Raw genomic sequence first — 15,706 nt, 5'->3', positions numbered from 1 at the left:
AATTTTCAGCTCAGGGGAAGTTAATTTTCGTTTAAACCAAGATGAAAATTATACCTTTGCTATGGATGAAGGTCTCCGATTCAAACCATTGTCAATTATATTTTTGACCAATTTACGGTTTGGTGTTCTGTGTTTCCCGCGTGCTAGTTAAAAGACAGGTCAGTCGAGCGTTCGGCACAGATTTGATCAGAAGAACTTTAAAGTGATGAGACCGTCTTCGGGAAATTTTTACAATATCTTGGAGAGTGTTTCAAGGCCAATTCTATTTTGCTCAACAATCCGATTTTATACAGTATTGTTACCTGCAGGAAGGAAGAAGGGGAAATCCCGTTGCCTTTAAAAAGGCCACCATTGTCTAATGTCACGTGGTCGCTTGCTTAACTCTCTCGTCCTCGATAATACCCCATATTGATGGTTTAACTGGGTTTTTTTTCTCTAAATAACGAACGATAGCTTGCAACGTGTTTCGAAGGCCGGTTTTATTCTGCCCATGCTATAGTTCCATATGTTTTTCGCAGCTCAGGGGAAGTTAATTTTCTACTTATACCACGATAAAACTGATGGGCCATCACACTTTTTTCGCTTAAATATTCCAATAATCAGTTTTTATTAAATATTGTGACCGCAAGAAGCTGGAAGGGGATATCCCGTTGCCTTTACGACGGCCAACCGTTTAAGGTGGCTCCACTGGGTTTTTGCTCAATGTTGGTGCACGCGCCAGCGTGCCGTTTTTCAAGAGAACTTTTTACGTTTTCGCTTTTTAGGACATTAAAAGCCGTCAAAAAGTGATAAGCAAGGTTCGGACTATCGTTTGTTGTAGCAGATATTGTCAAAACGATTTTCGTTATTAAGCTAAGGCTCCTCGAGGAGAGGCACTCGCCAGCGATAATTTGGCTTTGCTCTTGATCACAATTTGTGAAAATTTTCCTACCGATCATTTAAAAGCCGAAAAAATAGGGGTTACAGAGGCAGTTTCCTTGCTATTTGCAATTTTGTATTTTCTTCCTCTATTTCAAATTTGGTCCTGTGAATTTTTTTATCAACAGGCACTAGGAGAAACACAAATATGTTTAACGGTTCAGCAAATCTTACGAAATTTCACCGCAGGAAAAGCCATAATTCTTACCCGAAAGATCCTTATCTCCTTTGTCGCAAAGCATTACGTAATGGAATAGAACTTCGCCACGATCAGTATCTGAACATGCGTAGACTTTCGATTCTGTTGCCTTTACGCAATCTTTCCCGGCGTTTTCTTTTTGGTTGACCTCTCTTTCAGACGTAGAAGGCCTATGAATATTTCGGGTGCAGTTGCTGGAAACCCTAGATTCCATGACATAAAAATTGTATTGTGTTAAACTGTTTTTATTATACCTTTTCAGATAACAATCGTGTGATCGTATCGAGTCGCCATGTTTGCATGTTGACACTTTTAAAGCCCGTAAGTCCTTTGGTACATTTGCTACACTCTACTCATCAATATCGTTGTCTCTTTGCTTCCTTCAAACCCTCTTCGGGTAATATTTTTAATCATTCAATGTCCTGAAGACCTAATTCATCAGTCTTTTGACGGTTCGAAACTAAATTGGAATCTAATATTGGTATTTTGACGGTTCGAAACGAATCACCTTTTGTTGAGCAACGCCTTAAAAATCATTCGTTCGATAAGCACTCGACTGAGATAATCGGCAAGACCTCCGATAAAATGCAAAATTCAGGTGTAAATATTATTGCCTTAGAGACGTATTCAGCTTTTTACTTATTTCAATTTGTCTCTTTTTGGCGCCGCGTTCCACCGATTATGTATTTATTACTTTTATTTGCGAGTTTAGGAACACTTTACGAACCTTCCAGAGGAACCCATATATTGACAATTGTATATAACGACACTATAATTGCAAAAGAAATGTTTGAGTCATCTTTTTTTTTTTTATCAGCAATGCGGTTTGCCTCCAGGGAAATCGCAAGGGCGATATATCATCTATCAGGCTCTTATAGCACAGTTAAATAGCGGTTAGTGTAGAGTATTCATAGGTCAAGTAACTTGTCTCATTTCATGCTTTAATTCAACAGTCTTTTATTTAGTGATCAAGATAAGATATTTACTAGACAATAATCGATATTAGTTATGTTACTTTTACACAGGGAAGTAGATTTACGACACGATTGAGTACAGAACCACCCAGTGACAAAAATCAATGATTTCCTGTAAATATGAATGTTTGGGAGAAGTTATGGTGATAATTGACCCTATTTTTGCTAGGATGCATAGGGTTTGATGATTTTAATGTATATTTTTTAGCTTCAAAAGTTTCAACTTTGTGTCAATTGTAACTGTTTACCGTATATATTTCTCTGTACCTTAAGCCCTCAAAAGTTGAAGCAGGTGAGTCTATAACCCAACTTCCTTTGTTTGGAATTGTGCGATTAGATAATTTCGCTGTATAAGTTACCACACTGTAACATGTAATATTATTATTCAGATTGCATTTAATACTTGCTCAAGCTTTCAATGGTGCATGGTGTTTAGAAATGTCCTTACAGTGATGACACCATGTAAGAAATAACATTTCAAGATGATAAAACTCCTCAATGTTTCGTTTTTTATGTAAACAGAATTTTAATAGCTTAATTAATAAAATAGTGTGACGGAGACAGCTGAAGTTCTGAAACAGTAATCGTGTAAAATGGTGTTGTTTGAAGAAAAAAAAAACGTTAATTCCACTCCAAGATGATATAAAATCATGTTTCGTTTCTTATGTTTGCAAATTTGATAGCCTAATTAATAAAATGGTGTGACTAAGTCAGCTGAAGTTGTGAATCGCGGTAAACAATGTTGATTGAAGGAAAAAAAAACTTCAATTCCATTCTTTATGTTATAGCAATGTCACCAGTCTGATTGAACGATTAATTCAAGAGGGCCAGAAAAGACTGAAAATCTGTTTTTCTCTCGCTCCAGTTAAAAAACAGGTCAGTCGAGCGTTCGGCACAGATTAGACCACCACTGCGATACAGATGAACTTCAAAGCCCTGAAACCGTCTTCGAACCGTCTTCGGGAAATTTTTACGATTGTTTGCAGGGTCTTTCGAGGGCCAAATTTATTTTGCTCATTCAATGGTTCCACATCTTTTTCGCAGCACAGGTGAAGTTACCTTTCGATTTAAACTGATATGAAAATTGACGAGTGATCAAACTTTTTTTCCATGAATATTCCAATAACCAGATTTTATAAAATATTGTTCCCCGCAAGAAGCACGAAAGGGAAATCGTTGTGTTTCGAAGGCCAAATTTATTCTAATCGTAAAATAGTTTCATATCTTTTATTGTAGCACAGCGGGAGTTAATTTTCAATTTAAACCATAATGAAAATTGATGAGTCATCAAAATTTTTTCCATAAATATTCCAATAATCAGATTTTATAAAATATTTTTGCCCAAAAAAGCAAGAAGGGGAAACCCCGTTGCTTAAACAAAGGCCGCCAATTCAAACCATTGTCTGATGTTATGTGGTCGCTTGCTAAACATCTGTCGTCATTGATAATACCCTATATTGATAGTTTAACCGAGTTTTCTTCTCTGATCAACAAACTGACTTGCATCGATGGAAGGAGTGTCTGACGAAGGTAAGGCTTGCATTTGTTTCAGAACAAATGTTCAACAATCTATTTGGAAGGGGAATGCAAAGTGATGAAAGTGGCTTTCGTAAGTACATTTGCAACACTCTATATCAATATCGTCGAGTCTCTTTGCTTCCTACAGATTAAATATATATTAAATATTTTTAATCATCTAATGCGTGTCCTGAAGACCTAATTCATCAGTGTTTTCACGGCTCGAAACTTGTTATGAATCACCTTTTGGTTAGCAACGTGTTAAAAATAGCCCGTTCGATAAGCGCTCGACTAGGATAATCGGCAACACCTCCGATAAAATGCAAAATTCAGATGTAAGTATTCTTGCCTTAGAATCGCATTAAACTTTTTACTTATTTCAATTTGTCACTTTTCGGCGCCACGTTCGATCGATTCTGTATTCATTACTTTTATTTGCGAGTTTTGGAAGACAATACGAACCTTCCAGACAAACCCAAACTTGATTGACGATTACATGCAACGACACTAATTGCAAAAGAAATGTTGGACTAGTATTTTTTTGTCAGCAATGCGGTTTGCCGGCAGGGAAATCACAGGGTGATTACTTCAAATACGTAACTTTAAAACAATTAAAGCCGGTTTAATTTGGTTTTGCCTTTGTCATTAAAAGTTATTTTTTATTTTCCCCGAATTTTAAACGCCATACGTTTTTGGAAATGCAGCATTTCTGAATATGCAATCTATTAGACAGTTTGGGTGAACTAGCTCAAACAATACGCGCAACATTCTCATCTGTAGTATGGTATACAGCGGTTTAAGATCTTTTCGAATCAAAAGTATTCCCAATTGTTTCGAGCATATCATTTTACATTTTTCGGTGAACAACATGTTGTTAAAAAGAAATAATTCCCAAAAGACGGTTTTGATTTAAAAAAAACTACACACACTAATCATGCGATGGTGTTATTGAAAAACAGGAAGTTGATGATGTAATGCATAGGGACTTTCCCGAGGACACGGGTCATTAATTGCCATTGTTTTCAAATCACATCATTGTCGCATGACAGTATGTTGTCTATACGATGAAATTTTGTACTTCATAATTCAGTTTGACTTTAAAATGGCTGGTAGTGAGACTGTGGTGGAAAGATGTGTTCGTCTTGTCACGAGCGTGGGACGAAGAAAAAATTCTGAGTCCTCATGAGGAATCGATGTTTTCGTCGGATGTTCTTTCTTCGTTTCTATACTGAGCTCAAAAACTTACTTTCTCTCTTATTTCTATCTACAAACATTACGCTAATCGACATTGCTGATCCTAACAGTATGCAGGATACGTGTCATATGAACTTCGTAATAGATCTCGCCTACCGTGGAGTCTCTGTGGCTCAGTGGTCAGAGCATCGCAGCGCAGAAATCCGAAGGTCTGCGGTTCGATTCGTCATGGGACTCAGAATTTTTTCTTTCTCCCACGCTCGTGACAAGACGAAAACATCTTTAGCACAGTTTGTAATAAAATCATTATAAAGAAATATTATACAAACTATATTATGTGAGTAAAATGGGTGCATTTATAATATTCACCCAGAGGGCACGGTAACGAATCCTGCAATCTGATTGGGTCTTAGCGCGGTCCGTATTTTCCTATCTCTGCCCACGGGCAATGGTAACGCTTTCGTGAGTCGCCGATTACATCCCTACCTTTTTCATAAATATATGTTGTTTTTCCGGCTATGCTGTATTTTTAAGCAAAGAAATCGATCACTACCTTAAGCCGAAAAATAACTTACTAATCCTCTCTTTTCTCTCTCTCCAATCACTTTGGTTGACAGAAGAATATTGGTTTCGAGATGAATTTGTATAACCAGAAGAGTCATTAGATTGGTTGATAAGCGGCCTAAAAACCGTCTGTAATTACCTAGACAGTTAAAACGTGAGGCATTTGGTTATAATTGAGTTAATCGATGGAATTTTCTTTCATTTAATATCTGAATTCTCTCAAACAATTCATTCGTAGTGAAAGGGCGAGCGAAATTTTCAGTTCTACAACAAATATTCGTACACGGTGAGTCTTTCCAATTTGGACATTTGTACCGTAAATTGCACAACAGAAACTGAACGAGTAAATTCAAATGTTTGATTTCGAAGTTGTGACAGTTGCCCGTTTGTTTGCTGCGTGTGTAAATCTTATCTTTCTTCCACAAAAACCAAATTCGAATGAGACTCTTCAACTAGACACAAGGGATTTAATGCGGCTTTATCTCATTAATGCAACATTTTTTTTCAAAGGACGGATAAATTTATCCACTGGATAAGGTTATCCGTTGTATAAGACAGCTATCCACTGTTTAACAAATAGAGAAGCCTTTATTGTGCTCTTACATTTTCTTTTTTTAAGGACAGCAGGGTGCCATTCTTTTATGTCATCGATGATGACCTTCTTTCTTGAATGTGGGTTGGTAAATATTGCAGTCATCTGCAATGGCAAACATGGAATGGTATTGGAATAGATACCAGAGCCGCAATCTAGTAGTGACTGTTCATAGGGGTCTGATGGTTTACTGGGGTCTGGGAGTTCTAGTTGATATGTCAGAAACCAGTGCTGCATATGATTTGTACAAAGTGTATGAACCCTTAAATCCTGCGTTTTGGTGAGTGGTTCAACAATGAAGTGCTTTGCATTTCTTTGGATATTACTCAAGAGAATTTGATTTAAACAATAAAAAAATTAAAAGAATGGGAATTATTTTCATTTACAAATTAACGAAGAAAAAAAGAAAGAAAAAAGGGAACTAGACATTTGAAGTAGCGTTTGTTCACAGCGCAAACAAGGATTGCAAACAATTCACAGCACAAACAATTGCGAGAATTGCTATCCGAGCATTCTGGAACAACTTTTTATCCGCTGGATAAACATTTAAAATAAATTTTGAATTTAACGTGTGCTCTCATTGATTGAAAGAGCGCGCTCTATGAGAGTTTATAATAACGTTCGGATATAACGCACGCTGTCATTGGTTGAGAGAGCGTGCTCTATGAGAGTATAGAGCATAGAGCTGAGCTAAAGCTGTCACGTTTTCTGCCAAATTGGACTGCCCGACCTTTTCCGAGACTTTTCTATAGTTTTTTTCGTTAATTGAAAGTGAAGTTTCGAAACAAGCCAGTCGGGAAGTAGCAACAGAACAACCAAACAAAGGTTTATAAACATGCCAGGCGCCGTAATTGACGTTATTATAACATGAGCGGAGACGAAAATCCTCAAAGAGAAAACGAAATGGATAGTCCCAGTTTTTAAGGTTTTTACGAATGGTAATTAAAATCAAACACAGCTAATACCCGTATTGTATATACAGTTCGAGTTCAAAAACAAAACAGGAATGATAAAAAATATAGCCAAAGAGGCATAACTGTTATGATTCGTACTAATCATGACGGTTTCAGAGCGACTGCGATCATGCTGAGGTCCAACGTCGCTAGCTCGGAGATCGCCAGTGAAGCAAGCCTCAGAAATTACATCGACCGCCCTTCCAGTGAATAACTAAGAGCTTGCTCTGATGTCCTTTCCGATGCGTTGAGTGGTGAAGGCCACATCAGTCACTGCAACCGAGTTTTACGGCTCCGTCATCCCGAGAAATCTTTATGTTCTAGTGAATTCGGCTATCGTTCTTTCGTAAAACTCGCCTTGAGCAGTTTGTTTACTGGTTGTTATTTTAAAAAAAACCTTGCGTGTTTTTTGTGAGCCACAATTCGGCCAGATTTTACTGAACATTTCACCTTCTCATTCTGTGATTAGAGACTAAAAAACGTCCGGCAAAAGTGTTAGATTCGACCTTCCCAACCATTTTTAAGTTTGTCAACAATTGCATGTAACGAATTTGTTATGTTAACAAATTCGTTATATGCATGAGTTTTGAACCCCTTTGAAAACACATGAAAACCACACGTACTTTGGATCACATATCAAAACGTATAACGTATAACTTGTAATGTCGTAAGTCAATCATGTTGGATCACGTGACTAGAGAGAGAGAGAGTTGGATTATAAAAAGAAAAAGAGCAAGACTTTTACTACAAGCAGGGCGTTGTGGTTCATTTTACTTTAGCTCTATTCGAGACTGATACTCTCGATATCACATCTGGCGACGAGGATGTAAAAATTCATGAATCCCACAGTCAATATTCACATCAACACTGGTTTTCATTGAGGAGTTCGCTGTGTAAATTTTTCTTGAAAGCACGTGCTGTTTGCGACGCGCTCAACTCTGTGAGACCTCATGGCGGTTTCGCTACCAAGTTTTCCACCGTTCGACGTCCATGCCGATGGCAGTGCAGGTCCACGATGGAAAAGATGGCTAGGACGCTTAGAACGAATGCTTATCGGAATGAACATCACAGCTGCGAAAAGGAAACGGGCTTTGTTGCTGCATTATGCCGGCACCGACGTAGACGAAATATTCGACACCTTACCAAACACTGGCGAAGACGGTGACTATGACACGGCGGTCGCGAAACTTAACGAGTATTTCTCCCCACAAGTCAACACCACATATGAAGTATATAATTTTCGCCAGACGAAGCAGAAAGAGGGTGAGTCGCTTGATAGTTTTCACACCAGGCTTCGCCAACTCGCGAAAACCTGCGAATTCAGCGATGTTGACAAAGAAATTAAAGAACATATTATTCTGACGTGCAGTTCCAGCTCGCTCAGACGCCGAGCGCTACGCGAAAACCCAACGTTAGAAGATTTATTGAATCTAGGAAGAGCATTAGAACTCAGTGAAAAACAAGCGAAAGACGTAGAAGATACCGGAGGCGAATTCCAAGCCGTCAACAAAATCAAACGAAAAGAAGAGAATCGGCAAAGCCGCCCACGTGACCGGCGTGACACACAATCACGCAATCGTCGTTTTGGAGACAAGCAAGGCAAATCTCCCAGAAAATGTGGCAAATGTGGCGGGTACGCACCTCACAAAAATCCATGTCCTGCGCAAGGAAAAGTCTGTAAAGCCTGCGGGAAAATTGGCCATTTTGCTCATGTTTGTCGTTCAAAACCTCGTACCGTGGCCTCCGTGGAAACTGGTCAAACCTCTGATGAAGAATATGAGTACGTTTACACTGTCGACCATCAAGAAAACAAGAAGCCACCCATATGTCAGCTACAAATCAATGGAAGAAACGTGAACATGATGATCGACTCGGGTGCATCTGTTAATCTTCTTGATGAAATAACCTTTCAAAGAATTAACAGTCACGGCAGTGAAAGCCTGCAGCCTGTTCACACCAAGATTTATTCATATGGATCTAAAGTCCCTCTTCCTACCCTGGGAATCCTCACTGCAACCGTGAAATCCAGTAACGCGAGCACCTCCGCTCAGCTGACTGTTGTTAAAGGAGAAAACGGAAATCTTCTCAGCTATCACACTGCAAAGAAACTAGGTCTGATTGCGGTTTCTATTAATACTGCCACCGTCACTGAAAGAAACAAAGACGACCCGGAGTCTCTAAAAGAAGAGTTCAAATCACTGTTTGGAGGCATAGGGAAAGTACCAAACAGACAAGTGAAGTTACACATTGACCCCGATGTTACACCCCGACAGCAACCCCACAGACGAATTCCATTTCATGTTAGAGACGATGTCGAAAAAGAGCTTGAGAGACTTGAGAAACTCGACATCATCGAGAAAGTTGAAGGGCCCACACCCTGGATCAGTCCAATTGTTGTCGTCCCCAAGAAATCCGGAGAAGTTCGAATCTGTGTTGATATGCGTGAGGCAAACCAAGCAATTAAGCGGGAAAAGCATCTCATGCCAACCATTGATGACCTTGTTGCTGATTTGAATGGTGCAACGCTTTTCAGTACATTAGATCTGTCCTCAGGATACCACCAGCTTGAGTTATCACCTGAAAGTCGTTATGTCACAACCTTCAGTACACATGCTGGCCTAAGAAGATACAAACGTTTGCCTTTTGGAATTAATGCAGCGACCGAAATTTTCCAGGAAAAGATCAGGGAACTCCTTTCTGGCCTCCCAGGATGTAAAAACATCTCAGATGACATCATAGTATTTGGAAAAGACCAGGAAGAACACAACAAGAATCTCCGTGGTGTTCTCCAGAGGCTTAAAGAAAATAACCTCCGTCTCAACAAAGACAAGTGTGCGTTTTCCAAAACTGAAATCAAGTTCTATGGTCACATTTTCAGCTCTGTCGGTGTTAGACCTGATCCAAAGAAAGTTAAAGCAATCCATGAGGCACAACCTCCTCGGAACCATAGTGAACTGAAGTCTTTTCTTGGTATGGCACAGTACGTCTCCCGATTCATACCAGACTATGCCACAATCACGACCCCTTTGCGCCTGCTGACCAGACAGGACACCCCTTGGAAATGGGAGCAAGAAGAACAAAAGGCATTGGACAAGCTGAAAGAAGCCCTCGCTGGGGATCAAGTTATGTCCTACTTTGATCCAAGAAAGAAGACCGAAATCATTGTCGATGCGAGTCCAACTGGTCTTGGTGGACTGTTAGTACAAGAAGGCAAAATTCTTAGTTATGCAAGCCGTGCTTTGAGTGATGTGGAAAGTCGCTACTCCCAAACAGAGAGGGAGATGCTTGCCGTAGTATGGGGAGTTGAACATTTTCATCTGTATGTTTATGGTGCCCAGTTTTCTGTTGTTACTGATCATAAACCTCTCATAGGCATCTTTAAGAACCACAAGCAAACTTCCCCAAGAATGGACAGGTGGAAACTTCGACTCATGCCCTACGACTGTCAGCTGATCTATCGGCCTGGAAGAGATGCCGAAAACCCTGCTGATTACATGAGCCGACATCCGTGTCCCACAGCACCAGAAGAACAAAATTTGGCTGAAGATTATGCCAACTATGTATGCTCTAATGCTGTACCAAGAGCAATGACGCTCGAAGAAATAAAACACGAAACCAGAAATGATGCAGAAATGCAAGCTGTCGTCAAGGCTGTGGAAACTGGCCAATGGAATGTTCCAGACGTACAGAAATACAAGAAGCTCAAGGAAGAATTATCAGTGTTCAATGGACTAGTATTAAGAAGAAACAGAATTGTGATACCATTTACTCTCAGAAGTAAAGCAGTAGACCTGGCACATGGTGGTCACCAGGGTATTGTCAAAACAAAGCAACTCATCCGAGACAAAGTGTGGTTCCCCGGAATCGACAACCTAACAGAAGAGAAGGTCAAAAGCTGTCTTTCATGTCAAGCTGCATCGACCAAGTCACCACCGATTGAACCCCTTCGAATGACGTCACTCCCTAGCGGACCTTGGAGAGAAGTCGCAGTGGATTTTGCTGGACCGTTCCCCTCTGGTGATTACATCATGGTAGTAACAGATGAATTCAGCCGTTTTCCGGAAGTAGAAATACTTACCTCAACATCAGCAAAAGTTGTGATCCCTAAACTTGATGCAATATTCTCAAGACAAGGTATTCCTGATGTCCTGAAAAGTGACAATGGTCCACCGTTTAATGGTCATGAATTTAAGAACTTTTCTGACTACTTAGGATTCAAGCATAGAAGGATAACCCCGTATTGGCCAAGAGCAAATGGAGAAGCAGAACGACTGGTTCAGACCCTCCAAAAGTCTATCAGAATTGCTCACCTAGAAGGCAAAAATTGGAAGCAAGAGTTGTACAAGTTCTTACGGCAATATCGTGCAACACCCCACTCCACCATCAATGTGTCTCCAAGTGAAGCCTTAAACAATAGAAAACTCAAGACCACAATACCAGAGTCACCAATCACCCAACACAAGCTGCCGCGATATACACTTCAAGATCCATCCGCTAGCATCGCCCAGAGAGATGCTCTGCAAAAGCAGAAAATGAAGGTCTATGGTGACCTCAAAGCGCATGCTCAAGAACGAGAGATTAAGCCAGGAGAAGTTGTACTCATTAGACAACCCAAACAGAACAAGCTCAGCACTCCATACAATCCAAAACCATTCATCGTCGAGGAAAAGAAAGGTACCATGGTCACAGCGAGTGATGGTTCACACACTGTTACGAGGAATTCATCGCAGTTCAAAGTTATTCCCAAACATCTTGCACCCTGCCAAGAGAATGGTGGAAGGAAAGATGAAGAAAAGACACAATGTCCATCCGAAATGAAAGCTGACGCCTTGCCGAGACGATCGAAACGACAGATCAAACCTCCTGTCAGGTTTTCAGACTATGTACAAATCGTCTACGAGAAATAGGCTGGAAAAGGAACTTTTCTGATTCTCTGAGAACGTTGACATTATCTGAAGTGTTTGAAGGAAAAGAGATCTCAGTTTAAATTTAGTTTGAATGTTGATTATTTGATTACAAAACGATGTACATTGTTTTGTTTAGAATTTTAGGACGTTTATCACTTAAAATACAGTTAGTCACCTTGTGTTCTTTTCATCCGAAAAAAAGGGAGGGATGTAATGTCGTAAGTCAATCATGTTGGATCACGTGACTAGAGAGAGAGAGAGTTGGATTATAAAAAGAAAAAGAGCAAGACTTTTACTACAAGCAGGGCGTTGTGGTTCATTTTACTTTAGCTCTATTCGAGACTGATACTCTCGATATCACATAACTATCGGATGGACAAAATACTTGAAAAACAACCGATCTTCGAGATCTAAAACCTCAGTAAACAAAACTTGCCGTTGAGGACTCTAAGCAAGGTCAAGGACAAATCTAAACACGACCAGCAATGATGATCAACGTACGAGCAGTAAGCCCTACTGCAACAGTCAAGGACACGTGTCACTCAAAGGGGTAAAATAAATGTGTGGATTTAAGAACCAACTAAAGCTCACATGACTCGCATAAGGATTACAAGATAATCAAACAGGCTTAAACAATTCCCACACACTTAGCCAGAATATTCCAAATTTTACTAGTTCCCAGACACTTCTAATTTAAGTAGTTCATAACATATCTCATAACGTGCCCAAAAGGTTCGTTTCTTTCTTAGAGTTAAGTGATCTCAGGAAAAATACAGAAAAAAAACAAACAAAACCCTGTCGGTCAGCCACTGGTTCTGACCAAAATGGTAAGTGTCCCTAGATATCCAAAACAATTCAACATCTTGTAATGTTGTTCCTACCTTTTACTGTCGTGGGAATGTGGCCATTATTAACAGATAATTTGGATCAAAAAGATATCTCTGGTTAATCAATGGAGCCTATGTTTTACGTAATATATAGAAAACGAATGCGAGTGTTTGAACAGGGTGTCCACACATCGAGAAACAGATTAAAGCACGAGGCCGTAGGCCAAGTGCTTTCATTGTTTCTCGGTGTGTGGAGACCTCGGTCAAACATGATGTACGAGTTTTTGATATGGCTTCTAAAACTATTCCTACTTTTTTAGTAATAAGGGGTATTGTATCAGTGCTTGAAATGATGAAAACCACGCGTGGTTTTGATATGTGATCCAATACACGTGTGGTTTTCATGTGCTTTCATTTGGTTCAAAACTCATGCATATGACAAATTTAGCCATTTTTATATTAGCTTTCAGACTTATGACTTATTAATGAATTTTAGAACTATCTTTACACCACAGGTGCCCGGAAAAATAGACACAAGCCAGACCACCCTCGAGATCAGACTTATTTCGAAACTTTACAGGTATGGTTTATATCTTATAATTTTACTATTTCGCTCATTAGTATCCATGGTCAAATTTAAGACAGCAGTAGTTCTTAAAGAGAGAAATTTAAACTGTTGTCGATCATAAAAATTTCCGTGCGACGATGTCACAAATGGATTTTTCAATAGGATTACTTATGTAGTGTTGTTCAAATTTCATTGGTCATGAATTATTTCAGACCAGTTGATTTCTATTTTCTCAGATTTAATATCATAGCCAGGCAAACACGTACACACGCAGACACGCACGAAACACGAATATCCGCGCACACCCAAAGTCACCCACACACGCAAGCTAAAAATAGAATTCGCAGACCGTAACTTTCTTACAAAGGAGTGATATATATCTGAAATCTGTGTTTTCTTTCCAGAGCTCCACATCGAGCGATGAAAGCACGAATTTAGCCATTTTTTATTGGCTCTCAGACTACACAGGTACCCGGAAAAATAGATGCAAGCCAGACAAAGAGGACGATGGAGATCAGACTCCTTTGGAAAGTTTACAGGTATTGTTTATATCTTATTATTTTACCATTTTGCTTATTAGTATCCATGATCAAATTTAGGATAGCAGTAATTCATGAAGAGGGAGATTTAAACTAGTGTCGATCATGAAAATTTCCATGCGACGAAGTCACAAATGGATTTCTCAAAAGAATTACTTATGTCGTGTTCTTCACATTTTGTTGGTTATAGATTTTTTCAGACCAGTTTATCTCTATTTTCTTTTGTCTTAGGTTCAGGATTATAGCCACGGACACACGTACACGCGCGAGCAACATATTCTGCCATGTTGGCTCGCTACTAGTACGCACATGCGAAAAGATCACGCAACACTTGGGCTATCACCATGGCAACTACCTGGACAGCGAGTTATCCATCCGATAGGTATACGCCTCGCTATCCGTGCTTTCTGCAACAACTTTTTATCCGCTGGATAACTATCCAGTGGATAGCCATCTTATACACTGCATAAGCTTATCCAGTGAATAAATTTATCCATCCTTTGAACAACCGGGACCAAGTGTAAATATTCTTGCCTTAGAAACATATTCAGCTTTTTACTAATTTCAATTTGTCTCTTTTTGGCGCCACGTTCGATCGATTATGTATTTATTACTTTTATTTGCGAGTTAAGGAACACTTTACGAACCTTCCAGTGAAAACTAAATATTGACCATGGTATACAACGACACTCTAATTGCGAAAGAAATGTTTGAGTAATCCTTTTTTTATCAACAATGCGGTTTGCCACCAGGAAAATCTCATAAGCGTTTATTTCAAACACGCGTCTTTAGAACAGCTAAAACCGATTTCAAACGGTTTTGCCCTTTTTACTAAAAATTATACTTTATTTCCCCCAAATTTAAACGTTAAACCTTTTTGGAAATGCAATATTTTTGGATATGCAATCAATTGGGCTGTTGGGGTAAACTAGCTCAAACGACACGCGCAAACGGGGGGCACCAGGTGTCCGATCAGAAATAGTTTATTTCCCTTTCGAAAACTCTGTCCAAGGTATTCTCTAAAAACTAGCTCTTAAATATCAAGACATTCGAAATCAACAACAAAGTACTTGAAAAACAACCGATCTTCGAGATCGAAACCCTATACAAAACTTCCCGTTGGAACTCTAAGCAAGGTCAAGGACAAATCCAAATACGACCAGCAATGGTGATCACCGTACGAGCAGTAAGCCCTACTACAACAGTCAAGGACACATATCACTCAGAGGGTAAAAATAAATGAGTGGATTTAATAACCAACTGAGGCTCACAAGACTCGCATAAGGATTTCGGGACAATCAAACAGGCCTAAACAATTCCCAAACATTTAGCCGGAATATATCTCCCAAACACTTCTAATTTTAGTAGTTCATAACATATCTTATAACATGCAGTCTTTTTTCTACCTAAAGAACAGAATTGAGTTCAGAATTGGCATTTATATTTTGTTTGCTGGAAAATGATCCATATCCTAAAAACTTTTAAAAACTGCCTCCAAAAGGTTATTTCAAAATATCCCCATTTCCTCATAGTTTAAATTTAATTGTCCTTTTCGCCGAAACCCGCTGGACAATCATAGTCAGACAAGCGTTCATGTTGCAGCCGGTTCAGCTTAGAAGAGTCGAGACACGGCAAACTTTACTTTCTTTTAGATCATTCGAGGTCGGAATTAATAACATCTCACAGTCTTACTTTGAAATCTGACACCGTAGCGAAACCTCTTCTAATGACTAAACGCTGATAAATAACATTTTAAAAAATGTATTACAAGTAGCGAAGATGTTTCTACTTGTTTCGCTCGAAAATTTTCAAATTTTGTTGCGACATCCAGGACTCGCATTTGATTGGCTGTCTGTGAGTTTCTTTGATTATTGACCAAACAGAATGTCTTATTTGTTACTTTCTTTGTGCTGAATTAACCCTCTTCTGCACTAAATTAACTCTCTTCTGCAC

The 15,706-nt window shown here is 39.3% G+C and overlaps 1 protein-coding gene across 2 annotated transcripts in view; it reads left to right on the top strand.

Annotated features, from left to right (window-relative positions):
- The first annotated feature begins 3,419 nt into the window (after nt 1-3,419).
- Nucleotides 3,420-15,706, top strand: part of LOC149046131 (DNA dC->dU-editing enzyme APOBEC-3G-like) — a 13,285-nt gene continuing 998 nt past the window's right edge. Inside the window, exons 1-4 of one of the 2 annotated variants that reach the window (XM_089206933.1) lie at nt 3,420-3,621; nt 13,162-13,226; nt 13,619-13,753; nt 13,985-14,135. In XM_089206933.1, coding sequence (XP_089063059.1) covers nt 3,600-3,621; nt 13,162-13,226; nt 13,619-13,753; nt 13,985-14,135 — 373 coding nt within the window. In that variant the 5' untranslated portion in view covers nt 3,420-3,599. Of the gene's footprint in view, nt 3,701-13,161; nt 13,227-13,618; nt 13,754-13,984; nt 14,136-15,706 lie in introns of both variants that reach the window. The other variant, XM_089206932.1, reaches the window with a different exon arrangement.

Source organism: Pocillopora damicornis, chromosome 5 (assembly GCF_964200805.1).
Source record: "Pocillopora damicornis chromosome 5, jaPocDami1.2, whole genome shotgun sequence".
NCBI classification, from domain to species: Eukaryota; Metazoa; Cnidaria; class Anthozoa; order Scleractinia; family Pocilloporidae; genus Pocillopora; species Pocillopora damicornis.
The sequence above is the reverse complement of the archived record's forward strand: the minus strand, read 5'-3'. Positions and strand labels throughout refer to the sequence as shown.